This window comes from Pholis gunnellus (genome assembly GCF_910591455.1).
Source record: "Pholis gunnellus genome assembly, chromosome: 8".
NCBI classification, from domain to species: Eukaryota; Metazoa; Chordata; class Actinopteri; order Perciformes; family Pholidae; genus Pholis; species Pholis gunnellus.
In genome coordinates, this window is record NC_136534.1 from 15484787 (window position 1) to 15512400 (window position 27614).

At 43.4% G+C, this 27614-nt stretch overlaps 1 protein-coding gene across 1 annotated transcript in view; it reads left to right on the plus strand.

Annotated features, from left to right (window-relative positions):
- The first annotated feature begins 2187 nt into the window (after positions 1 to 2187).
- Positions 2188 to 27614, plus strand: part of galnt1 (UDP-N-acetyl-alpha-D-galactosamine:polypeptide N-acetylgalactosaminyltransferase 1) — a 34706-nt gene continuing 9279 nt past the window's right edge. Inside the window, exons 1-4 of the mRNA XM_079165385.1 lie at positions 2188 to 2517; positions 16895 to 17008; positions 23908 to 24047; positions 24151 to 24319. Of these exons, the coding sequence (XP_079021511.1) occupies positions 23909 to 24047; positions 24151 to 24319 (308 nt within the window). The 5' untranslated portion in view covers positions 2188 to 2517; positions 16895 to 17008; position 23908. The remainder of the gene's footprint in view (positions 2518 to 16894; positions 17009 to 23907; positions 24048 to 24150; positions 24320 to 27614) is intronic.

The window sequence follows — 27614 nt, forward strand, 5'->3', positions numbered from 1 at the left end:
GGGAAAAAAAGAAGGGTGGGGGGGTTTCAACATCCAATTAGGGGGATTAATTGGCAGAAATGGAATATAAGATATAAAACTATGTTTTCATTATAATGACCTGAAACTAAGAACAGCCCAGAACGGACAAACACTAACGAACACGCCGTTCGTGTTTTTGCATCACCTAAAAGTACGGATGTCTACCGAAACCCGGTATTAAACATGCTAACATAAAAGACGTGCTAAATAATTAAAGATCAGAGTGTTGTTAAGCTCCGACGTTACTGGTGCTTTTTATTAGTACTTTCAATGTTTTGATGTACTTTAATATCACTCTAAAGCGAGCATTTCCACTGCTGAGGTCCTCCAACTACACACACATACACGATGCGTCAGCAAGCAGAGAGGCTGCTGTGGTGAAGTGAACCAGGTGAAGTGAAGAGTTGACGGCAACTACAATCATTAACGTTACTGCAATAGAACTCTTGCGTGTAAAAAGCCAATACTTTATTATTAGTAATACATCTGTTCAACCAGCATGAATATGTAAACAAAAGTGAAACCTAATTCAATCGGCTGCTCTCATCCACCCAAAAGCATTGTTTTACAATGCTGAAAAAGAAGCTGTCTGTCTGTCTGTAACTGTTTTGCTTAGTTTGTTAACTTGGTGAGACAAAGCAGACAGGAGGACAGAGGACAGGATGAATGACTAATAACATGTCTGTGTTCTTCATTATTGATTATTATAATTTATAAACTTCACTCAGGAATGTTATATATTTTAATGACATTTTAGATTAGTTTACAGTGCAATATTAATTACCTTATATAGAGTTTGCTGTTGTGAACATAATTGTTGCTGCTCTTGATAATATATTTAGTTATATCTAAATAAAAAATAACTTCTACTCCTGTTCTGACTTTAATTGTTTTTAAAATAGTATATATGTTATTTAGTCATAATAAAACAACAGAGTGTTGATAAGAGTAGCTCCTTGCAGTAATACAATCCTAAAGATACCTGTCCCTACCTGAGGGCCACCGTAGTTCTTGGAGAGAGAGGGGTGAGTGGAGGGTCATGCTGTTGCTTGCTATCTGCAACCTCACCACTAGATGCTACTAAATATCACTGTTCCTTTAAGTCAACCAAAAAGACATTTAACATACACAGGAGAAGATTTTGGTGTTTGTATTTCACACACTTGTGTGTGCTTGGTGACTATAACAGTAATGTTTGGTCCTAATATTTTCTGTCTTTTTCCAACTTTTGAAATAAATCATTTTGAAACAAGTGTGTTGAAATTCCTGTTGCATGAAAAGCATCAGCTTCCTTGTGAGTCAACATGCTGCTGTTAAATATATTTTTCAAGACAAACTAGGTATTTTAGTCACTAGTGATTAAATACCATTGAGGTCTTTACCAATACTTATACTGCCGTCTCATGCAAATAGGTAAACATGGACCCTTATGTCACTTGGATGATTTACTGAATGATTTGTCTTTAATAATTGTGGTTCATCTTACTCTTTAACAACACTAACGCATCATCACTCATTTTAAATTGTTCTAATGTTTAGGTCTTCTTTATTTTTCTCATATAAAACTATGAAAGTTATAGAGTAAAACGTGTTCCTTCTTTGTAAATGTGAAGCAGCAGCTTCTTAAGGGGTCATTTCTTTGCTTCTAACAAGATCGACTGCAAGGTTTGCCCTCCAGTGATTTATATCTGTGGTTTACAAATATAAAGCAAATACTATCACACTGTTTGCTTTCTAAATTCAGACTTATTGATGTGATTTTTGTTAAATTAGCCTAGTATAAAACACTATGTTACTTTATGCAATTTAGGCTACATTCTCATTTTGTACAGCTTTTCAGTAAAAAAAAAAGTGCTGTACTTACTGTAAATTACAATGAACTAAACAATGCATACATTTATATATTTGTTGTTGAATCTAAATGTTTCTGGCATAGAATATCCACCTTGATGGACACATCTATTGGATGCAGTTGTAACATGTTTTGGGCTGTGTAGGAGAGGATGGGATCAGATCAGATGTAGTATTTCTTCCGGGTTGAGGTAGTGAAGGGAGGGATGAGCAGTGATGCTGCCTCTGTTTGCTCCGCACATCAGCAGCGTAGCTCCAGTCCTCAGTCAGACAGACCCAGGGTCCGCCCGGCGAGAGAGAGAGACCAGACCGCATAGCGCTACTACCCGGCTGGACCTCTATCACATTCAGGATCTTTGCAAATGGATGTCTCCTGTTGTTCCGCCCTTTGACACTGGACAGTGCTCCTGTAGCCGAGAAACACCTCATCCCCGGCTCGGTTTTTTGTGAGGTTTGTCTCGACGACACGGAGAGGACCACACTCCCCTCCCCACACCCCCCACCATCGTTAGCTCGCTAAGCTAAGCTAGCCCTGCTAACTTAGCTGCGATACTTTGCACCGTATCGGCGTCAGTTTTCTGCCTCGGAGCTAGCTTGAGGTCTCTTGCGCCACAGCGGTGAATTGAGTTGCCCCTGTCACTCTAGGTAAGCAAACAATACATGAGAAAACCAACGCATCATACTTGTTTTTATCCTGATAGAAACTGTCAAACGCAGGCGTTGCTTTCTGACGGTATCTAGCAGCAGACTGGCGCTATGGCAGAAGAGGCTTCTTGTTGACAGAAGCAGCCAAGCAACGAGGATGTGATGCGCCTCGCCGTTATACACATTTTCACTTTCTTTTCCTTCGAAGCCAGTTGCTGCTCCTCTCCCAGCCCTGAAGTATGTTAAATGACAGAATACCTGCTTTATTAATGATATAAATGCTTGTAAACACTTTTTCGCCTTCGTGTGTGTTCGCGTTCACTCTGGACTGTCGATGTGTCGTGAATGGGCCAGTGTCAGGTAAACGTGCCGCATTTGACTGCAGCGAGTTTTCCTAACGGTTTATTTAAATGAGACAGAAGTAAGATAGCCGGCCTTAACCCGTGCACAGTGTAAAGTTCTCCATGTTTAAAGTTGAGAATACTGGTTACTATATGGATAGTTTATGTACTCTTTCTGGTCGATATTTCCTCATTTATCTCTGAACATTTCTGAGCTTCAGTGCTGCAGGAAAAACGAGCCGTACACCCGGAATATAACACCCTGCTTGGTGCTTGTTGTGTCCTGATAGAGGTCAGATGATTTAGCTTAGCTTGATGCATATAGGAGGTAAATAACTAGTGGACTAGATTGAGCCGCTTTTCGTCTTTATGGTGCTGCAGGTTTCGAGGGCCATCCTCCTCCTCTTCTGTTTGAACAGAGGTTAATCACATTTCATGTAATTCAATCATCAGGAGACCTTTTTATAGGGTTTTGCTGAAGCACGCGGGGCCTGACGTATGTGAAAGGGACTCGCTGAGTGAATGAAATGGGGTGAGAACGCGCGTGCATGAGTGAGCATACATTAACAATGCTGTAATTATCTCACTATCAATCCTGCAGGACTCTGCAGTTGCGATGAAGATGTTGGATTGACAGGGAACCAATTAAATTCATCTGTCATGCTCCTTAAAGGGAGAGAAAAGAGGATCATGTATTATGTATCCACTGTGTGTGTGTGTGTGTGTGTGTGTGTGTGTGTGTGTGTGTGTGTGTGTGTATTGCCTGTACGTGTGCAGTTGGACAATATGCTGTGTAGTTGGAGGGAAGCTGCTGTATCTTTGTGCTACCTGTAGCATTGGTCCCATGGTGCCTGCACACAAGCATCTTGTTTGATCACGCTTTGAACAGGAGTATCTGTGTGGTACAGCTAAGCTATATGCAAAAGAAGCACCGCTTTGACCATGTAGGTCAACTTTCTAAAAATATAGTGGTTTAAGCCTTGACTTGTATACAGTACATGTGGTTGCAAGTTCTCAGCGCAGACTTTCTTTTGGTTCGTTTTGGGTTGTATGTGTGTCATGTTCAGGGGCTTGCCTCAGAGCTGTAAAGCTAAACTCAGCCCTGTGTTAAGGCATGACTGTCTAGCATTGAAAGGAAATGAATCATGTTCCTCATTTCAAGGCCGTGCAGTCAGCATGATGCGTTTCCTGCCCTGTGTGTGTGTGTGTGTGTGTGCGTGTGTGTGTGTGTGTGTGTGTGTGTGTGTGTGTGTGTTGACTGTGTTTTCAGGCCCCAGCAGATGTGCCTGCTGTTTGTGTACGAGTCCCACTCTCTCATACTCGTGAGTGAGGATTTGAGAGTTTTGCAAATTGGGAATATTTTGGCCAGTCTTTGCATCAATGTAGCGGGCATGTGTAAGTATTAGCTTGTGTGTGTTTTGACTGTGTAATAGCAGTACAGGTGGTAATAATCATGATGATGGTATGCTTTGGAATGTAATTTGTTTAGTGTGTACAAAACTCCCAATTATAAAGCATGTGAACGAATGCAGCCAAGATGTTTGTAATCATGGTGCGAAACACGTAGACCTTAGATCTTCCTTGATTTTTGCTGATCAACATATTTAGTGAAAGTGAAAGTTGGGAAGGTGGAAAATCTCCAATGTTCACTCTGTTGGTGTGCATTGGTATTTGTGAGTGTATGTGCTTGTCATAGAGGCTGTGGTGCATTTATTGCTCCGATCGGGCCTGGAACAATAGCTCTATTCTGGCCCATGTCTCCGGAGGGAGGCAGCAGCATACGGCGTTCCCGGCGCTCTGTGTGCCAGCGAGGCTTGGTTTGGGATTGGGTTTCCACAGCCACCTGGAGCTCCGAGCACAGGAATGCTATTGTTCCTCCTTTTCCAGACTATGGCCGGATCAGACGCACACGCAAACACACACATAAGCAGACGCATGCATGTGCACTAAGCACGCGAGAGGAGCTCAGACACCAGCCTGTCTGTCCCCCAAAACTTAGGTCACCTTGGTTGTCATTGCTTACATAAATAGACAGTGAAACATCAAGACTCTGCTTCGCACAGCCGCTGAGACCGGACATTAGCAGCAGAGCAATGTGCTTGTCTGAGTGGCTGCCACAGAACATATCTGTGAGCTGAATTAATAGTAGTTCCACTATTTGTTCTGTTGTTTAGCTGCTCTGATAATCTGCAAAGACTTGTGACGCTAGTGGTTAAAAATGCAACTAGTGCTGAAACAATTTCATTTGTCAGCTGACAAAAGAGGAGTTCATCGTTTAGTCATTTATCAAGCAACATTGGCAAACTCTAATACCAGTTTGTAAAGAATTATCAACCTTTCCCATTTTGTCTATTATTTCAAATGAAATACTTTTGGGCATATGTGTTGGTCACCTTGGGCTCAGGAATATTGTCATGAGTAATTCCCACCATTGTCAGTCCTTTTCCACACAATTGATTTTTTTTTTTTTTAAATGATTGACCGATTTCTTGACCATGAAAATAAGAGTTACTTGCAGACTTGAAAAGCTGTGACCTTGAAATGGAATTGAATATTTAAATGAGTTAATTTACATCTTGTCATAGAGAGAGTAGATCAAGCGTAGCGACACCTCTTTGGTTCTCCAATCGAGCCGTCGAAATGTCAGTTTGACTTTGTTTACTTCAAAGTTGTCTTTTTAATCAAATCCCGCTCTCTCAAGAAGACATCACACAAACATCAGCTGTCAGTCGGATGTCTGATTACCGAGTTTTGTTCACTGGGTTTCGTTTTTAATAATGTTGTCAGATCACAACATCAGACAGACTTATCTCCACACTTCGCATCAATTTGGTTTTTTAGCAATGTGGCAGTGCCGCACATATCTGATTTTGCTTCTCACAGATATCAGCCACTTCATATGTATTTTGACATCATTTAGAAGTATTTTGTTGGTGTTTTTGAGCCTTTTATTAGAGAGGAGATAGTTGCGAGTGACAGGAACTGTGGGGTTAGAGGGATTGAGGATGACGTTCAATAAAGGTCTTTGTTCAAACTCAATGATTTATATTTGTAGTCCTCATTTACCATTGTTTTAATTAAAATAGTGAGTGTGTGCTACATGTTTATCCCGTCTTTAAGAGGGTTAGATTGCCTTTTCTACAAGAAAGTGGAAGCCTAGATTTAGTGTAGACCTTCCAGAAACTCACTCCGGATGTTGATAGCTAGTTTAGCTGGATCAGATAGCGGAGACCTAATTGGTTAAACGTCAGACAAAGTGAGAGAAACAGAAGACGGAGAGGGATGAGAAAGAGGAAGAGATAGCCATCAACAGCATTTAGCAGTCCTGCCTCTCGGTCCTCCAGGGTTTTACAGGAAGGCAATTTCAGTTGTGTGTGTGTGTGTGCATGTGTGTGCATGTGCTTGCCAAGCGTGTGTGTCCTCTGGCTTTCCAGCGGGTCACATTAGAGATAAAGTTGCACTGAAGTGGGTCAGCCAGTGCCACCAGGGAGCCTTGCCAGCTCCCTGCTCCCTCTCAGGCTGCAACCAACCAAAGGCCAACACAAACGCATGAAACCAGAGTTGTGTGTTCATTGTATGTATGCATTGTTTGCTGGTATTGATCATTGGTGTGTGTCTGTGTGTGTGTGTGTGTGTGTTTATGTGCAGACGGTGTGTGATCTTTGCTGTTCTGTCATTCATTGAGGTAACAGCTCACTGTACTTTGACTCCTTATAAACAGCTTTGCTGGAGAATACGATACTGTAAAGCTGTGACGGCAGAATGAGCTCTGGCGCAGTGTGTTTAGACTGCATGTAGAGCCTCTACAGATGATTCAGAGCCTGTCACACAGCGTGTCTCAGCTGGATGGACTCGGTGTTTCTGCTGGCTTAATGATAAGGAAATAGGATTTAGCCCAGTGTTCAGCAGTGGTTTATTTTTTCTGCGTCTGTTCTCCTCAAGGCATTAGTGATCTATTTCTGTGCTCAGTTCGCTTGCTCTGTCCCTGCATTGTTGAATCGAGGTGACATCATGGGGTAATACATAGACCGTAAGCATAGCACGAGGCTCACTTATTGCGCAATATTGCTGAGATCACTTTTAGCTACTTCCTTCCAATACAAATACAAAGCTGCTGCTCTCGAGGAAGTGGTCTGAGGAGGTCATAATCTCAACCCGTTTTGTTCAGGCCAGGTGTGCTTAGGTGTGAAAATGGGCGGGGTTTCAAGTGGTCAGCAGCAAATACTGTTCTGTATATTTGATTATTTTCACGGCATCTTCCTCTGCAGTGTTGACTATACGCCACCGCTCTCAATAAACGGATTTCTGGGAAGAACTAAGATCTCTGACGCGTGCTTGTCGATCGGAATACATACATATTTTGAAGACGCAGGTCTCAACCCGCAAGCGATCTGCATTCCAGCAAATGAACGATGAGTTCCCCACAAGAAGCTGTAACGCGCGTCATGTTGTCAATGAGAACGGGGCAGAAGTGTTTATTTAGAATGATCAACATGTTGTGGCATTTGCAGAACAGCTTATGTCGGAGCTTTTTGTATTAACGTTTATTAAAACAGATTTGAACGTGTATCAGGGACGTTGATGTGGATATCCTCTACTTTCATTTGCGTCGACAGGATAATATCCAAATCCTTTTTTTTTTTCTCCACATTCCTCTCACACCTGGACATGTGAGCTGAACAAAATCCAATTTCAATCTGCAATTGCGATTTTGACTTTTTCGTCGCAAGCACAGTTGTCTTTGACTTTAGTACTTGTAGTCATCCTATTACGTGGTCGACTTCACAAAGAGATCCTGAGCTCGGGTAGTACGAAGCTTTAAAGAGGCACCTTGAGCACAGAGTTAAAATAAAAGCACTGCAGCAGCTCAGCCGTGCAGGATTGTGTAACCCTACACACTGTGTGTTCAGCTCAGCGCCAACAATTCCCGTCTTTGTAGGAGTGCACTGATCATGCCTCTGTGTGTTGCTCACAGCATCTGTTTCACTCAGATATGACCCAGCAGGAAAAGACATAGTCTCCATGGCAACGGGACGGCTCCTTAACCCCCCCCCCTTTGCACCCGCCATAGGAGGAAGTGGAATATATCCAATTTCTGCTGACTCATAGAGAAACAGTTGTGTGTGTGTGTGTGTGTGTGTGTCACACACTTAGACACAGATGTCTCCCCTCACTCAAGCCTGGAGTGAATGTGTGTGTGTTGGCTTCTTTAACCAGCATGTAGGTTTGTTTGTTTTGTAAGTTTGGAATTTAAATCTCAACAAGAATAGTACTTTTATAGAATAGTAGGGTATTTGTTGTGTGTATGGTGGCCTGCCTAAGTGACCCTTTATTGATCTCTATGGGGACATTTGTCCTCTGCATGTGACCCAACCTTACTGTTTAGGAGCGGCAGGCAGCCACCGTGCCCCGGGGGACAAAGTCCTGAAGCCAGTGCCTTGGTCAAGGACAATGGCAGGAGTTCTACTTACTGTAGCATGGCTGTCAGTAGTGGTGCAATGGATCCTAAACTCACGGTTCCGGATCGGATCACGGGTCAGAGTCACGGATCGGATCAGCACAAAAGAAAAAAGGGAGCAAAAATACCCTTTAGAGATCCCTGATCACGTTGTTTTTGCCACCGATCGTTGATGATTCATGTTGGCAGATACAGATCCCGTTGTTTGATTGTAGCAGCTGGTCTACACGGGTCCAGACACCGTCCCAAGAATCATTTCAACCGCTCTGAAGTCTGTAAACCATCAGAAATACTAAATGTTATCTTTTTACTTTGTTAAAGTAATGTATAGTGTTTTGTTTTTCTTTATAAAAACACACAATTCAAATAATTAGGAAATAAAAGGTTGTGTTTTCATTGAACCGTGTCATTAGTAGCTTTAATGATGTATCGTAAACTGCTTAGAGCTCGTGTTAGGAAGTGAAACAGCTCATAATTCATCCCATTATCTATTTTATATTCATAGGAAAACATCTTCAAACCACTGGATTTATTGAAGTTTCCCACCAACACTACATTTTACGAGATGACGTGAACACATCATGATAACGTTATAATTTACCTTCGCCCAATACTCATCTTCACTGAACAGAGCCTGAACGCATCATACTGTAACTTAACTTCTCCTGTTGAACAGACTGGTTGTTTACAATGTAACATTATCAGAGATCGGTATAAATGTCGATGTCCTGATCGCATATTTTACTGAATATACGATCGTCAGTGAAAGTTTATGTCTCACTGTGGTGGTTAACTGTACACTGTGTAATTAATCCGTACGGATAGTAAGGTAGCAGTAGAGTTCAAACCCAGAACCCTCTCGCTGAGAGGCAATACTGCTAATCACTGAGTCACTGAGCTGCCACATCCACAGAGCTGCTAAATCAAGAAAGCCCAGCGAGGATTTATAGAGATTTACTGCTCCGATCTCACTGCTTTCATCCTCAAGAAAGGAGCCCTGTTTGTACCTGGATGGAGGTTCTTAATTGGTCTTGGTTCACACAGTGCGTTCACGTGGAGGCCTTTACTACTTAAAAGCAATGCGCCGTTAAAAGAAGAACTTTGTTGTAGAAGAAGTTGTTTTGCATGATGCTTATTATTACGGTCTGTGATCGCGACTTTTATGAGAAATCGATGATCCACTGATGGACGAAACAAGTATTATTTTTCGGGGTTAAAGGATTTTTAGGGTCAACAAAATGCCCGGTGGATGACCAACAACGTACATTTGAGCTAAACTGGGATCAACGGTAACAGCTGGTTAATCTCTCTGAAAAGCTGATGTTTTCTTTTCATAACATACGTAGGCCAGAGTCTTATGGCATCAGTGTTAGGGGGGATATGATAAAATCCATATCAATGTGTCTACCATACCAGTTAGTATTTTGGTATCCATCAGTTTATTATATATGGGTGCATTAGACCACGTGGGCAGTGTTGCATATCACTGAGCAGGACAGTTTTACGACAACGTTGATCTTCCAGGAAGTGTACTTTATCATGATGTCAGTTGTTATCACAAAACTACATGCATCATAATAAAGGATAGGTGGCATTATTGAATGTTAGAATATATAGAATAGCTCAATATTATGCCTCAGCCTTTTAAAGGTTGGTGGAAAGACTAATTATAGATAAATACATGACTTTCTCAAGCTTGCACTGTATGTACACGACATTTTGGTCATGTCCAGTGGTTTGAAGTAGCTTTGCTTTTTTCAGCACATATGTAAAAAAAGAACTAAAGGCACTATAAACCTTTTAGCTGTGGTAGAAGCTTCTGTCGTATATTATATAAGACAGTAACACAGGAACAGACGTGCTTAAACATCAAAACACCGCCAAAGTTAACGAAGTTCAGAAATCTAACCGGTATAATAAAAAGAGCATTTTAACAAATGAACTCGAAGTCACACTTTATATTCAGCTCTTTCTTCATCTCCTCTCAACACCAGTGAAGGTAAACACCGGGGAAGACTGAAACCAAATCAGTTGTGTTTTTACTAAAGTTACTGACTCACAAATCTGTTTGGATGTCATTTCACCCGACTAAAACTCCGGCAGTTTGTGAGTTTATGTGGCTTTTACTTTCACAGGATTGCCAAACAAATACAACGGTGTGAGTTGTTTCCACAAAAATAAGAAATTAGAAGTGTGACTACGCTCTAAAGCGTGTTTACATCGTTAAATGTAACAGTAGGCTCGACTTGTATCCCGAATAGGAAAGTATGTGTAGCTTTTGGATGTAGAGGAAAGAAGAGAGCTCGAGGAGGGCAGAGCGGACAGACCCGTCATGAGTTGTGTGTTGTGTGACGGAGCTATCTGCCCCGGGCTCACCCTGACCAAGGTACAGCATTCCCTTCTGGGCCCGCATACACACACACGCAACCATCCATCTCCAGCTCTTATCTCCTACCAGGCTGCTACTCTCGAGTGTCTTTTTGCATATGTGTGGGTCAGTGTGTTTGTGTGTCTGAGGACTCTTTGAGGGGAGTTGTTCCGACCTGGTCACACTGATAGCCGTATCAACTCATGGCTGATTGACTGCAGAACACTTGGCCCATTGTTTTTCTGAGTGTGTGTGTGTGGGCGTGTATGCTAAGCCATCAGAAATGGCATTTCTACGAGCCACAAATATTGAACGCACTGTGCTCATATATCTTGGGAATGTGTGTGTGTGTGTGCTGCAGTGTAATCTGCCAGAGGCTGGGATGTGGGTCAGTGTGGCTGCAGCTCTTCAGGGAGAGACAGCAGCAGCATACTGCTTGTGTACTTACTGTAGGGGGGGCTAGGCTGGGTAAAAACATGCTTTACAAAAATGCAAACCTACGCTTGAGATTTGACTTGTTATAAGTTGTGCATTTTCACAACAAAGCTTTGGCTATTTTCGTCATTCTAGCCTTTTTTTTTTTCTGTGTGCCTAGCTAAACATATTCAAACATGTGTGTGTGGAGCTGGCCTGGTTTGAATAGGGTCTACAGCCCATAGTAATACAAGTTTAGATTCCGTGTGACGTCTTAATAAGGCTAGATTGGAAAGAGGATGGCCAGATTAGTCATGCCTGGGCTCATAGTGGATTTCACCTGCAGTCATCCGGCCGAAGGTATTGCTGAACATTTAGAAGTCAAAATTAAAGCCTATTGGAGGTTAAACAGTGTGACTGTGACTGTGTGTGTGTGTGTGTGTGTGTGTGTGTGTGTGTGTGTGTGTGTGTGTGTGTGTGTGTGTGTGTGTGTGTGTGTGTGTGTGTGTGTGTGTGTGTGTGTGTGTGTGTGTGTGTGTGTGTAGGGGCTATTGACCTCATGATGGAGCTGCTTAAATGAAATATTGATATAAGCTGCTTGCTTGGTTAGAGAGCGTGTGCATGTGCAGATGTGGAGTTGTTTGTGTATATGCAGAACCTCACCCAGTGATTGATTGTGCATTTTGCTGCAGCTGATTAGCTATTGAGTGTCCATTTTTTTTTTTTGGACATACAGTCTCATAGAACACACCACTTGAAAGTGGCCCAGCAGTGTTACAGCCGAATGCCAATGATGGGCAGCACTGTTTGAACAGTGAGATGAAAAATGTAATTCTTTCCTGTGAAAGAACAGATTTTCTTTTTGTTTCATGCGGATGCTGTAGATATTATCCACTTGCAGTGACTCTGCACACTCAGTTTGCCAGCTCTATTATATGGTGTCTCCTTATGTCTGCTACAGCTCTATCATGTTATCTTAACTGATCCTGAAGCTGTGTTTCATTAAAAGCATTTACCCTGCTTTTTGTTCAGTGCCACATGGAAAATTCAGTTCAACGCAGTGCAGTCTGCAGTGTATGCAGCTAAAATACCAGCTTCTGTTGTACAGGAAATGTGTTAATCCCACAATTTGCCACTACAGCATGAGGAGGAGGAGATTGCATGCTGTGTAGAATGGCTGGGAAGTCTCTCCTGGATTGGGAATATTGCCGGGAGCGTTTGAGCACGCAGCTGGGGGCATGCACGCTCTTAAGTTACAGCGCCTTTAGCCTCTGTACTGTGAGTGTTTCTTTAGTGAAACAGAATATGTGAGCGCTGCACAGTTAAGAGAAGGATTTAAATCGCATTTGATTGCACCGCTAAAAAGTGGAAGGGCTTAGAATGTAGCGTGATGTGCAGCTACAGAGGACTGTGGCTCCACACACACCTCCCTAGCCTCTAAGAGTTGCAGATTGATGGACGGATGGATGTCGTTATATTATTGGTTGGTACTTGCTTACTTATGCATATGTCTTATTCTGTTTTACAGGAAGAAAGTCTGATTGGATTTTGATGTAAATCGATTTTGTTTGTCATATATTTGTCAATAGGTGCAGAATGTGACCGGAGATAAGAGGGTTAAAGGTTAAAGGTTAAACGGCATATTTCATTTCATCTCGACTTAAAGCTTGTTAACATGGCTGCTGGAGGAACACCAGGGAGAGATGGAGCCAAGAACAAATCACAAGCCTTGAGATGGTACCAAGACACACGGAGATAGATGGGGAAGTTTTGGGCTAAATCTGTTCTGTGTATCACTCGGGCGAAGGGAAGGTAGTGCGTGCGTGTGTGTGTTTTTTGTGGCGTGTGTGTGTGTGTGTGCCACCACCTGCTGCTCTGTTTCTTGCGCTCTCTACTGTACTCTCCGTAAACAGGAAGCTGATGTCTCCTTTTGTCCGTTCTTTTCTGTCTGTCCCTCAGTCTCTCTTTCTTCCTGCACCGGCCCAGCCTCCCTCTGTGAGTGCATACAGTATATCTAGAAAGTGACAAGCACCTCAGTTCCCACGGCACGTCTTTATTATGGAAAGCAAAACAGGCTGTGTTGTGAGCCGTCTCTTCCATGATACGTGTGACATAATGGCGTGACCGGCGGAGTTGAGCCAGTTGCTTCTTACCTAAATTATTTTCCTCCTTGCTCTATTCCTGGCATTCCTGTTGTTGCTCCCTGGGCTTCCCCTGGAAAGCTGTCAGAAATGGTGAGCTACAGCTACAGTTCCCTGTGAAACTGTTGTTGTCATCTTTTGTTGCCTTTCCCCTTGTCCCTATTTAGCATGGATTTGGTGTTTTTGTGCGTGCATGAGGCGCTGCAGGCCTCTCGGGTTCTTCCTTTCCCACACCGCTGCAGACATGAGGCGTTTGACAGCGCAGGAGGTCGAAGGGAGGACTGGAAGGAGGCGCAGTTGGCACAGGATTAGCACGGCACTGTTTGTTGTTGCTAAGACCAAAGATGTCATCTTTGGACTCCCTCTGTTACAACATACGCTACAAACAGAGTCACGTAACACATGTAAAAACCCTGGCTGGGAGCCAAACACACACACACACACACACACACATGCGCATGCGCCTCGTGCTCATAGCAAGCTATCACACAGTCTTTAAGAAACCTTTCTTTCTGTAGAGAGCGCTGAGTTTAATGCTGGCTGGTTGGTGTGTTCCCGCTGAGCTCGGGGGAATTGTGAATGACTGATTTGACTGTCACTTAGTTTTAGCTCAGCCCACACTACCGTCTAAATTGTCCAGAACAAAGGTTGTTTCAGAGCTCCTGAACCTTGTTTGGCTCCAGTCCCGCTTTGAAGCCTCGGGGGCCTCAAGCTTTAGCATGCCAACTTTAGTTTGCAGGGAGTTACGTGGGTGCCGACGTGCATTAACCGCATGATGTGTGCGATCTGTTAAGTGATTTCTGCTTGCTAAAAGAGAAACTTGTGCATGCTCGCAAAAGATTTCATCATTACTCCACCCATGAGCTCCTCCTCACCTCTGCATTTCGTGGTCTGCCTCAGCCGCCGTTCTTTTGGATTTACAGCAGGAATTACGTCGAGCCAGACTGGATGGAAAGAAGCCTGCGTGGGAGAAAAGACGGGCTTTGTGGATTAATAACTGGGAGTGGAGGACAGAGATAGAGGCAAGACAAGGAGGGGGGGGGGTGATGACGACCGATTCGGCTGCCTTTTGCATGCTCTGGGTTCTCAGCTGGTCACTGCTGGACCAAATGCACAAAAAAGCCGAATGGTGAATGGAAGAAGCAGAGAATTTGGGATGCAAAGATCCAACTTTTCCAATACTGATCGTTAGACCTAAACTGAGTGTATCGGCCAAATGATCCAGAACACAGTCCCAGTGATCTCTTTTCCCAAATGTAAAATATAAAGCTCTTCAAGGGTCTTAAGTGTAGACATTCATACACTGTTTTTGTGCTTATTGTATGATATACTTCCGGACAGTTTATGACATTGTGTAACCATAATGTACCAACATTTCTCCGTATCCGGACTTGAGGGCTTAACGCATAAAAGCACGTTCACTGCAGCAAATGAATGTGGATTGCTCACATCTGGTCGATACTTGAACCGCTTAATAAGGTCAGCATTGGCACTTCGTCTGACAGATTGAATCGGTGTATTCCTACAGAGAATGGGTGTTTTGAGACTGAAGAGACGACTCTTATCGTAAAACTGGTGATCATGCCATAAAGTGTCGGACTGATGTTTTTATAATAAAAGCGTGAAAGGTACTGCGACATCGCCAACACTGTTAACCAGCGACCGAGTGGACGCGCGGTTCGTTTCCTCCTCTGCTCCCCGGATGCTCGTGTTAGTGCAGTGCTGGCTTAAATATTGTCGTGTTCCACGGGCACAGCTCACTGTTTGGACAGGTCCATCTCTGCTCACTTGCTCTGCATAACACATCTGACTAAGTGTCCATCTGTTCGCCCAACCACCGAGGCATCACTAAGTGTGTGTGCCACTTTGTTGTGTGTGTGTGTGTGTGTGTGTGTGTGTGTGTGTGTGTGTGTGTGTGTGAAATCAGCACTATCTTACAGCAGCAGTATATTACAACTACTTTTTTTTGTGTGAGGTCAGGGTTTACATTTAATAAGGGAACAGTTAATACCCAGGGGGGGGGGGGGGGCTGAGGCAGCTGCATATGTTGGAAGACCTCCCAACACTGCTGCACTGCTGGAGAACAGCCCAATACATCACGCAAACATCTCTCTCATTGAAATGTTAGTCTATCGGCATGCTTGTAATCAAGTACAGTATTGTCTCTTTGTGTCTCATCGTCTGTCTCTCTCTTTCTTTTTATGGCTGCTCTCACAATGTAGCACTCACGCAATGACTACAGCGTGAGACGGGCAGGAGGAGGAGGAAAGGAAGAGGTTCGCTCTGCAGACATGAGTGGCTTTTTGTGCTGCAGTGTTGTGTGTGTGTGTGTGTGTGTGTGTGTGTGTGTGTGTGTGTGTGTGTGTGTGTGTGTGTGTGTGTGTGTGTGTGTGTGTGTGTGTGTGTGTGTGTGTGTGTGTGTGGTTCTGTAGGTTTATTTTGTGATTGTCAGGGGAATCTGAAGAGTATTTATAGAGGCGCTCGCTTGTCCTGCTTCCAATTTGCAGATGGATTACATTCCACTCTCACTTTGTGGAGGTGTGTATAAGATGAAGGGAGATTAAAAAAGGGATGGAAAGAGAGAGAGGGAGAAAAGTAGGGAGGAGAAGAGGGATGGTGACTTACCCCGGAGGAGACGGACACCTTTGGTGGCCGGGAGCCTTCACACACTGAAGCATACCTGCAGTGCAGTACAGCCTCCTCACTCACTAACAGTGTGTGGGCTGGCAGGAAGAGATTTATGGTATGGTTCTTCTGTAATACAAACTTTGAATATACACACACACACACACACACACACACACACACACACACACTGGCTCGCAATATGAAGTCCCAGTGGACCAGAATGATGACTTGGCTTTAAAGTAGGCCAAGGACCAAATTGAAGGACACATACGCCCACACTAAGTCATATTCACTCTCATCTTCATTCTCTGCGGATTCTTTTTAAAATAGCAGATTAATCCAGAGAGATGAGCAGTTCTGATTATCCGTCAGCTGTCCATCCTTATATCCCTCGACCCCCTTCATCCCTCTGTCTTCTCTCTTCCTCTCTTGTTTTATCCTGCTCCAAAGCTGGCAGAGAGTCTTTGCTTGCGTTTGACCTTTGAGTGGGTGTGAAAGGAGGATGGATTTATAACACAATACAGAGAGAGATACAGAGCCTAGCTGTACAATTTGTAAATGATTGACACCTTTCCGGAGTCCCGTATTCAGACCAGACACTGGAAAGTTTCTTGTCTGAAAGATGAGACATTTCCACTAATGCCAGGAAGTGTTGGTGCGACTGGAAACATGACACGTGACTCTGACTGTGTGGTTATGTGAGAGATAGATGAGTGTGTTGTGCGTTCACAGACAGGAAGTGTGTTTCAGGCCGAGTGACAGCCTCTCACGGGTCTTCCTGTGGTTGCTTTGTGGTTCTGTTGCCTCGAGGTGTGATAGGAACACACTCGCTCTCTTTTCACCAGTCGCCGATTGATGTACTATACGTGGAATCTTAAAGAGATAAATGAGAAGGAAGACAACGGTGCTTTAGTTTCCTGACTTAGATTCTTGGTTTCAAGATCATACAAGGTTTTGCATGCATACTGCTCTTGCTCATAGCGAAAAACAATGTTTTTATTCCGTGTCTGCTTCTCTCTTGTTCAAGGAGCATGTTTGAGTGACGGGCGAAGGAGGAAGTGGGATCTCTCACGCTCCGCCCCCCTGTGCTGGTGGAGCAACCTGCACATCTGACCAGAGACTCCTTCAGTCACTTGGACAGGTATGAGTTCATGAATGTTAGCTTCAGCCAAACTTCACAATGCCTAAATAAATACACACAGAGCAGACGATACACTCAAAATACAATTAATATTAAACAGCAGAAATGTCATTCAAGAGTCAAATATAAAGTGACCTGCTTTCATATTGTTGATTTTTCTAAAGTCAATTGTTTATGCGTTATTAATACTATCTCTGAATCCTGTATGCTATGGTTATTGTGTTATTATGCTGGGGATTACTTCTTTAAGCAGAATTTTTACGTAGTCTCCCTTACTGATGCATAGGTTTGAATGAACAACAAATACTGGGGTATGGTCTTTGTAGAGGAGGCGACACGTTCAAGAGAAAGAAAGGTTTTCTGTTGTACATTGGGTCAAAGTAGATCACATACAAGTACAACAGTAAGGGGTCAATTCAAAACATGTCTACGGATTTCTTGTTGTTCAGGCCCGTCGCAATTATTACATAATCACCTGACCGCGATGATTTGAGCTGACTGTGTCTATTATGCATAATTGTTGGAGTCCACATCAAGTGAATTTAAAGCCAATGTGGCAACATATGGAAATTGAATTTGGGTGTTGTTTGGATGGAAGCATGGTGTTATAGGTGTTATAGAAATAGCTTTGTGCGAGCGTGAGAGAGAGAGAGAGAGAGAGAGAGAGAGAGAGAGAGAGAGAGAGAGAGAGAGAGAGAGAGAGAGAGAGAGAGAGAGAGAGAGAGAGAGAGAGAGAGAGAGAGAGAGAGAGAGAGAGAGAGAGAGAGAGAGAGAGAGAGAGAGAGAGAGAGAGAGAGAGAGAGCGAGCGAGCGAGCGCTTGGAGTGGAGAAGTAATCGGAATACAACAAGCTTTTCAAAATAAAACTATGTGCTGCGTAGCGAGAGGTGAAACATTGTGTCAGCAAACTGTGAAGTTTTGAACACAACAGCACTGCTGTGTGGCATGAAATTAACATAAAAAGACAATTAAATCGTTAGTCGTCAACTCAAATTTCACAATTGTGACAGCCCTAGTATTGTTCACATTTGTATGCTTGTATCCCGACTGATTTGTGTACTCCAATGTTGCATATTAAACACATTTTTGTATTATGATATATTATATTTTGATGAGGCAAATCAATAACAGAATAACAAAACTGGGCTGCTGAACAAAACCATTTATAATGCACGAAGCTGTCCAAACCACATACGTTTTATATCTGGTTATTAAATGTTTCTATGTAATAACATTGTTTGTGATCTCCAGGTACTAGAATGGGATTTAGGGACATTGCTCTTATTTGCTCATGTAGCATCACAACAAATTCCTGTTTTACATTTTTATGTTCAGAAACTGTACGTAGACTGTTGAAGTGGTTGGTAGTCAGAGAAACCCTGCTGTGATGCCAGAGCGGTAGTAGTAGCAGCACTGAGAGAGAGAGAGAGTGTGTGTGTGTGTGTGTGTGTGTTAACACCAATCAACACACAGTCTGTGATGGTGTGATAATATTGTAAATAGTTATATTATGCTCTTTTTCTTCAACTTTGTCAATCAGTGTCACTAAAGCCTCCACTCTGTGATACGAGATGTTTAAAAGCTCACAGGCGTCACGCAGAGCGAGATGCATGATGCTGTGGTTAGTGAGTCCTTAAGTCTGTTGTTATTTATCTGTATCCATGTGCTGTGTGTCTGTGGTTTTCTGGTACTGTAAAGCCAGGCGTTGCTGCGCTCTCTCCAGCCGTCGAGGGAACAACCCCTGTGACAATAACGTATATTGATTTTGGCCGAGAATACCCGAGTGATTAGAGATTGAATAGTTTAATTCCACTTTGCGCCCGTGCCAAGCTTTGCATTGGTAATCTATTTCAGCTGGGACTTTTCACGCTTCACTCTTTGGCTTGTTTACACTTATTTAGTTTAAAAAATAATTCTCTCTCTGTCTTCAACCGGTTTCAGTGCCTTTGTTCATCTGTGATGTGAAAACATCAGATTTCCACACAGTCAAAGAAATAAAAACTGAGCCTCAGTTTAAAAGATCCTAGCTCGCTGCAGAAAAGCATGAATCCTTCTGTACAGTAGAGGACTGTGAACCAGCATCTGGTTTCAAAGCACTGTAGCCGACATCCGTAACTTCCAACTCCAGAGCGTCGGAGCGGCAAACTGAATGGAGTTGCACTGCTTTGCATCGCTCTGCCCTCCGTTTCTATTTCTTTTCTACTCCAGTAGGTTTGCAGTTGTGTGAAATACCTACTCTGCTCTTTTCACTGAAGCTTCCTGTTTTACTTCTTTAAAAGCGTATTAACTTTTATGAGGAGGTGGTCCTCCTTTGCCATTAAACACTGCGACAAACCCTGTCTGTATGTCTGCATATATAAATGTGAACTCGTATACGTAGTAAGTCACACAACACATTCTGCGAATATAACCGCAGGCTCGTGTGTCGACTCTCTTTCTCCCTATAAAGCGATGGCAGGTCTCTCTCTCTCTCTCTCTCTCTCTCTCTGTCCCAGTCCTTCCTTCCTCTCTGGGACCAGTTGTGTTCTGCAGTCACAGTTATGACCTGAAAATGAACTCCCCCCCCCCCCCCACCTGTGTACCTCTTCTGCTCCATAGAGAGCAATGGGGACGTGGCTTCTTTTTAGCTTGCCTAATATTAACCTGCTCCTCGTTCTGCTCCAGTTGAGAAGCATTACAACAGTCCTGAGAGACGCCACTCCCATCAGCGTTTGACCCAACTACGCAGCTTGTGCACTTGAGCAGCACCGTCTCTGTTTTCTCATTGAAGACGCTTCAAACAGCAACACGCATTTTTACACACTTGTTTATGACGGATGAAGTAGTCTGATTAAAAGGCGTCTGGTTTCATGGAGTATAAACTAGGCGGTACAGAGAGCAAGCAAATGCACCGTTTGTAGTTTATTATACGAATTAGCAGCACAAACTTTGTGTTGATTAGTAAACAGATAAATCCTTCTCTCTCATTGGCACTCCCTCATATTTACTCTCTTCCTCCCTCCCTCTTAATTTTCTTTTTAAACACATAAACATGAAATCCTCAAAAGGGAGGCTCCCAACTCCGTCATAAATTGTGAAGCGAGTGATTCTCTCACGTCAGAGTTCTTACAAGTAGTTGTGAGAAACTCTTGGTAGTGCAAACTCTAAAGAGGGATTAAGCCTGTGGAGAAGAGGAGGAGGGGAAACGAAGACAGACACAGAGAAGGATGTGAAGGGGGAAATTGTGTGCTTGTAGGGAAGTAGTGATGGCAACCGCTCTTGAAAAGAGACGACATCACTAAGAAACGAACGTGGGGGTAGGGGGCTGAGAGTGAAAAGCCCAGGATGGAGGTATAAAAGAAAGATGGAGGGAATGTGATCTGTTAAGGGATTAGAGAGAGACGGAGGGATGGAGATGTGTGTGTGTCTGTTTAATGTCACAGGGAGCCAGGCTGTTTAAAAGAGACTTCAAAGAGACTAGCGCCCAACATAAACTAAACTGACTCACATTCACACACGTGCAGCAACACACACAGAGGAAGAAGCAGGGCCCCGGGGGCTGCAGTGAGCACAGAGGAGACCCGAGGTGTCCTCTGCCATGCCTGATTAGAAATACAGTGAGTGGAGAGACACGGCTGAGAGACGGCGATGGGAAAGTGTGTTAAGTCGACGTACACGCATATAAATCTTCTCGGCTGCCGCTCGAAGCGCCGCTGTCTACTTCTTTCACATCTGCTTGTGATCAAATGGCATTCAGGGAAACCGGTTGACGTCTCTGACGGCGGTTTGACACGACTTTGTGAGCGAGAATGTATGCGTGTGCCTTTCCGTGACGGAGTGCCTCCATGTCGGTGTCTCCTCCCAAGTGCGCTATCGCATGCGTTTGGCACATGTGCCTCAGCTCTGCTTGTGCGCAAGGAAAGGCGAAAAAGGATCCACGTTCCTGCTGTGATTTCAGGTTGTGTCATGTTGCTGCTTGGAGGTCATGCAAGGCGGGCAACAGTCCAGCAGTGGTCAGAGAGACGGAGAGGAGAGAGATTGTAGAGAAGGGTAGAATGTCAGGCCTCCCACTGATACGGGAATCTCAGGAATTCTGAGAGGAGTGATCCGAACAGTGAGACGAGCGATTTGACGAATTCTTTGAGGATATCTGGGAGGATGAATGAACGTACTGTTACTTTACAGCAAAATACCAGATTGTGTTTTAATAACTACCACGTTTATTTTGTTGTGCGTTGGTCCTAACTCTAGTCTAACACCAAGCTGAGTTTTAAGAGTATCATGGGATGTGGTGGGAACCCTGAAAAATTTAGAAAACCCGAGTCCTTAACTGAGGCTTACAGAAAAGTACAGAGTTTATATATCAAAGAAAGTAGACGTATAAAAAAGCGAGAGTGAAAGCTATGATATGATACAGTAACAGACCGTATAGAATCAATGTGTGCTCTCTTAGCTGCAGTAGGAACCTGTTAGTGAACCATAAGTGCAGGCAATGGTGTGAACATGCCATACTTTCTCACACACACACACACACACACACACACACACACACACACACACACACAGACACACACACACACACAGGATGCCTCGTGTGAAAATTATCAAATTATACTTTATCGTGTTGATCAATCTTTAGACTTTTTAATCCATTAATTTTAAAACATTAAAGAAATAAAATCAAGGTTGGAGATTTGATAACATCATTTGTCTTTATTCTTTTTTTAATAAATTATTATAACTCAACTACATTTCAGCAAACCAAAGTTCTTTCCAAACTATTTGATTAAAATAACACGATATAACCAATGTTAAATCAGACTGTTGATTATTTTCTCCATCAATTAAGTTCATAAAATTGTTAAAGTTGCTCGTCACAATTTCCTAGAGCCCGAGGTGACATGCTGAAATTTCATGTTGTGTTTGACAAAGTTCGGTCCAAAACCCAAAGATGAGTTTATTATCACATAAGATAAAGAAAAGCAGTTTATTGATTTTGCTTGAAAAATGCCTCATGATTTATTAAAATAATGGCAGATGTTTCATATTGTATATTTGTAAAGCTGCACATATTAAGCTTTGTGTATTATGTATCATTAAACGGGTGTTATTTTTATTTGCACCATCTCATGTTTCAGTGTGTCTGGAGCTGCAGAGGTGAGGCATCAGGAAAGCTGATTTACTTGTAAAGTTAAAAAGGCCAAAGTCAAATGATCTGACATGAATGATTCTTCATGTAGAAGACCAACCGAAAAGAGACTTGCAAACCAAGAGGCAAATTTTAAATGTGATTCAATCTGCAGCCGCCTGAGAGCCAAGTGTAAACAGCCGTGACATGATGCACTTGCATCAACCTTGTCATTGTTGCTGTAGTTCACTTGATTTGATCGAATTATTTTCTTCTCTGGGAACGAAAGATCAGAGCGTTGCATTCATCTGCTGGTGGTTTCTATGCACCGTGTTCTCTTTGTCAACATGAGAGATACAATCTTGCAAGGTTACACAACTCCCGTGAATTATACGACAAGCCTGATAAGAGCGACGACATGTCTCGGGGTCAGAGAGCTTCTGAGCGTAGTAATTAGCTCTTTATCAAACTGCAGCAGTTGTCACGACCATGTCACATAATAGTGCTCCTGGTTATTGACTATGTGTTGCAGCCTCACGATTACATGATGTGGTCAGCATTATGTTTTCCATTATTGTGTGATATTTCAGCCCAGAGACAACTTGCCTGGCTATACAGACAGACGGTACATAGCTTTAACCTGCTAGAACTGGTCAAACTGTGGACACTGAAACTCTTTGGCTCAACGGGCAAAAAAAAAGAGAAACTTTGAGAGAACACATTTCCACTCTTGTTTTCTGCTGTGGGCGGCACTTTGTGCTGCTAGAATCCTATCAGGAGGAATTTAGAAATGCTTCTCTGCAGTTCTCCATCCTCCTCGGCTGCTACGCAAAGCTAAACTAAGCTAAGCTAACTATGCACAAACACTTTTTTTTTTTCCCCCCTCCCAGGTGCACGAAAGAAATCACCGTAACCAAATTAATTTTCTCCCTTCTGCTTGTGCTGCTGCAACCTGAGGGATCAGTGAAGCAGAGAATCAGCCAAAGAGAGGGGAGACGGTGCTGGAGGAGAGAAGGAAAGGGGAGCAGAGGAATTTTAATGTGGCCGTGTCTGTCTCTCACTGCCTGCCAAAGAAAAGCAATTACTATCACAGCTCCTCTCTCTCTCTCTCGCTCTCTCTCTCTCTCTCTCTCTCTCTCTCGCTCTCTCTCTCTCTCGCTCTCGCTCGCTCTCTGCTCCGTGTGTGCGTGCTTACCTGCAAGTGTGTGTGTCTAGCTGCACTTTAGCACACAGGGATTTGGTATGTTGCGTGTATAAAGCGTGTAGGTCGGCTTGCGCTTGAGAACGCCGTATGCATTTGCTCTATACTTGATAGCCGCTAAAGCTTTACTTAGATACCAGGAAACATCCGTCAATGTTCACTGTGCTTATAATGGTGCCAGACACGAACCTAACCTATAAACTTTGACATACGCCCTCATAGATATCCTATTTTTGTGTCTGAATGATGTTAGGCAGAAATCCAGCACTGCACAGTGCTAATTTTGAGGCTCTCTCTCTTGAGTGTGAAGGTGACCATTTGGACCGGCGCTGATAAACAGCCGACAGATAATAGCTGAGATTCAAACGGACAGACAGACAGACAGACAGGCGGGAGGGAAGACAAATGGAGGCATTGGGAAGATACTTCAGGGTAGAATTGTGGGAGGGGTGGAGGTTTAGGGGAGTGAGGAGAAATAAAGCGTCTCTTCCGCAGAACTTTGGAAAAGGCCTGTGATTGTGTGTCTCTCCTCACCTCAGCCAGAGCCTTAACATTCCTCTCTTCCCCCTTCTGTCTCTCGTTACTCTATTAGGATGCGGAGGTTCGCCTACTGTAAGGTGGTTTTGGCCACTTCTCTGGTGTGGGTGATGCTGGATATGTTCATTCTGCTCTACTTCAGCGAGTGCAACAAGTGTGACGACAAAAAAGAGAGAGGACTGCCAGGGAGACACGGTGAGTGTATATTGCCACACATATGTGACCATAGAGACACACTTTGACATCCTCCAGCACACTGTGTGTGTGTGTGTTTTATGTGTGTGTGTATCTGCCGTAGATGTCCTGACCAGGCCGCGGGACGGGCCCGGTGAAGGCGGAAAGCCTGTGGTGATCCCGAAGGACAACCAGGAGAAGATGAAGGAGATGTTTAAGATCAACCAGTTCAACCTCATGGCCTCGGAGATGATTGCTCTCAACCGGACACTGCCTGACGTCCGCCTGGAAGGGTGAGCAGCCTGCCTGCAGCTAGTCATCTGTCCTGTTCTGTCACTTACTCCATTCATTAAGTTCCCTTCACAATGGCTCTCACTGGCATCGTCTGTTGAGACAGTCACACTGGTGATCAGTGATGAACCGCAAGCCAGGAGTCTGGCCTGAAACCTGAAGTCGGTCACACAGTGAGCCACTGTAAAGGGTAGTTATGGTTATGATTGACATGGAGCGAGACAGATGTATGGATGCATAAGTTAGGGTAGAGAGGCATCTATATATATATATATATATATATAATTGTCTAGATACGTTCTCGTTTAAATCCTTCCAGCTGTCCGCTCCGTGCAGCTCAAGTGCAGTTCACTGTGTAAAGATTCATGTTGACTGTTTAACGTCCTGCTGTGTGTCTAGTTGTATTTGCTGTTAGCTCTGTTATCTGTATCAGCCCCATCACCTCTTACAGTAGCTCTGTTTGCCAAATTAACCGCAGGCTGCTTTTTCTCCACCCACTGACTCAGCTGTAGTCAGCGTTTGGTTAAAATTGACATTTGTTAAGCAACAGACAGACATACTTACTTACATACAGACATGCATGTATGTATGTGAACACAGTACAGACTCAAAACCTGCTCACACTTGGTATGGAGTATGTAACTAGCACTCAAATATCACTGCCTTTAACTCAATGGTCAATAGCCCAGTGGTTCACTTTTAAATACTGATCCCTCACTGTCCTGTTTCAAAAGTAAATACATTACATTAAGGAGGTACTGATACAATATCATGCTGTCCCTTTTTTATTTTGCTTCAGTAATACTAGCTTTGTGCGATGAGGAGTTTAGTCTCACTTAAGTGTCTGTCAGTGCCTGTGGATGCAGGTTGTTCAGTCATCAGACAGGCAGAGAGAGAACAGCAGACAGGTGTGCATCCAACAAGCAGCTTGGAGGATATGTCAAGGTTAGTTCAAGCAGGTGGGAACCAGCTCGGCCTCCAATCCCCCTCTGCCCCTTTTTAATGCGCTTCAGCAGTGGAACATGCATAGATCGGTAATAGCGGTTTTCTAAGCGATTGACAGAAAGACTGACTGACAGACACAAGACTGACAGGCAGCGGCACATGCACACTAGACGGGCGGGAAAGAATAAGGACATTGATCCGTGAAATGGGTTTTAGTCTTTGAGCGAGAGTTGATTACTAGGTGTGTTTTCACTCAGCCTTCTCTCCGTCTATCTGCTTTTCCAATTAGGAGATAAGACCGAGTCAATATCAAGCAAGGCAATGTGTCGGCGTGTGTAGGTACCGCGTATGTTTGTGTTTATTTGTGTGTATGAATCGGCAGGTATAGGGAAACTGTGCGAATGAATTCATCATCGCCAAGCAGGTCACCATTAGCTGAAACTTTCAAGTGGAAACTCACTGATGGTTTATTTTCATTAGTGTCAGCAGTGCAGTCATTCACTCTAAAAAAAAATATCGTGTGTGTGTGTGTGTACATGTGTACATGTGCTTGGGGGGATCTACAGTCTATGAAAACACTTATCATGACCACACCTTTCAGACAACTTGAAATGTTCTCCTGTTTTTAGATCCTGACTGAAGCATCTTTGTGTGTGTGTGTGTGTGTGTGTGTGTGTGTGTGTGTGTGTGTGTGTGTGTGTGTGTGTGTGTGTGTGTGTGTGTGTGTGTGTGTGTGTGTGTGTGTGTGTGTGTGTGGCGGCTTAGCTTAATGTTGCAAGAGTGATGCAGTTAAATCTGAACCAGTCTGCCCGCCCATCCCCGTAATCCACTGGTTGGAGAGACGGCCTGCAACTCATTACCCTGCTCTGCTGTTGCCAAAGGTTGCTCCAGCAACTGTTTGGATACACAGGACTCACAACCACTCCTCAGTAGTTAAAATCCACATCATGTGACGTGATGCGTTCATGCCATCATGTGTCAACACGTGTTGTTTTCCATGAGCTGCACAGTGAAGATTGTGTCTGAACAGCGTACAGTCTTGGTTGTTCTGTTTGTGTTTGTGAGAACAGAGAAAAGATGAACTGACATATATGAAAGCTAAAGGACTCTATGGATGTCTCTGTTTTTACAGTGAATCATCTCGTGCGATCATCAACCTCCCTTCCTTGCAGAGAGTACTAACACACATGCACACCACGGACTGAGAATCACTGCGTGTGCGTTATTGAACATGCTCCAGAGGCAGCTGCAGGATGGAGATTATTCTTGACCTCCTCTCCTCCGTCGCTGTTACATTCCTTCTGTCAGAATCAGCAGCGGAGAGAGAGGAAGCATTCCAGCGCTCTGGATGATCAGACGGAGGGAGGATCATATTCCATTTGGCTGTTGAATCTGTCAGCGGAAGGAAGTCGCAAGCTGCCTTCAGTTTTGTCGTGAATAGATGAGAGTTTGAGCAGCTCACTGAGCGTCTTTTGACAGAAACGCTTTGACTGTGAGACAGTTTAAGGTCAGAGAGCTTGCTGGCAGGTGTAATTGCAGGCTGCAGTGTGTGTTGACCTACAGAGGTGTGTCTCGTTCTCCCGGGACTCTAACTTGTTGTTCAGCAAAACTGACGCGTGCTTAATGTTTTTTTTGTTGGAGAGCAACATTTATCATTCATTTGGAAGTGGATTAGTCTATATTTTCTGCCGTCTGTCGTGCAAATCAATCCGTTTGTAATATGGGAGTTATTTCCAACAATAAGAGCATGCCTTCTAAGCTGCTGGTGAGATGATTATGAAAGATTTGTTTGCCTTAAAAGGGTTAAAAGGATGTGACAACATGCTGTAGAGCTTTGGCAAAGCGGCGGTGAACTGTAATGCAGTGTATTGTGTGAATGTGGTGTTGTGTGCAGCATCTAATGGAGTCTGCATAAAGCTGAAATTAAACTGCCTAAAATGTCATCAATCACTCTTGTAGGAACCCGCAAATTGAATGATTGTCTTTCTTGCAACCCTAAAACATTTTTTTGTCGGCCAAAGTAATAAAAGTGTTTATAAGCTGCAATATGGATGCAATCTTCTGTTGTATAATAATGTATCATAAAAGTGATGCATATCATATAATACAGCCGTCGATTTTCTGGAAATTCACTGAAGAATCCTTTTTTATAGTCGGATGGGAATGTGTGCGGCTTTACCACAAAACGGTGATAAGAACTTTTGGGTCAACTGCTCTAAAGGTTCATTATGTTTGACTTATTACCAAGTCAAGCAAGTTTCAAATCTCTACAAGATGATTTTCAAACTAAAATAAACCATCAATGGCTGCCAGGGGGAAACAAAATCAATCTTAAATTCACAACTATGCTTT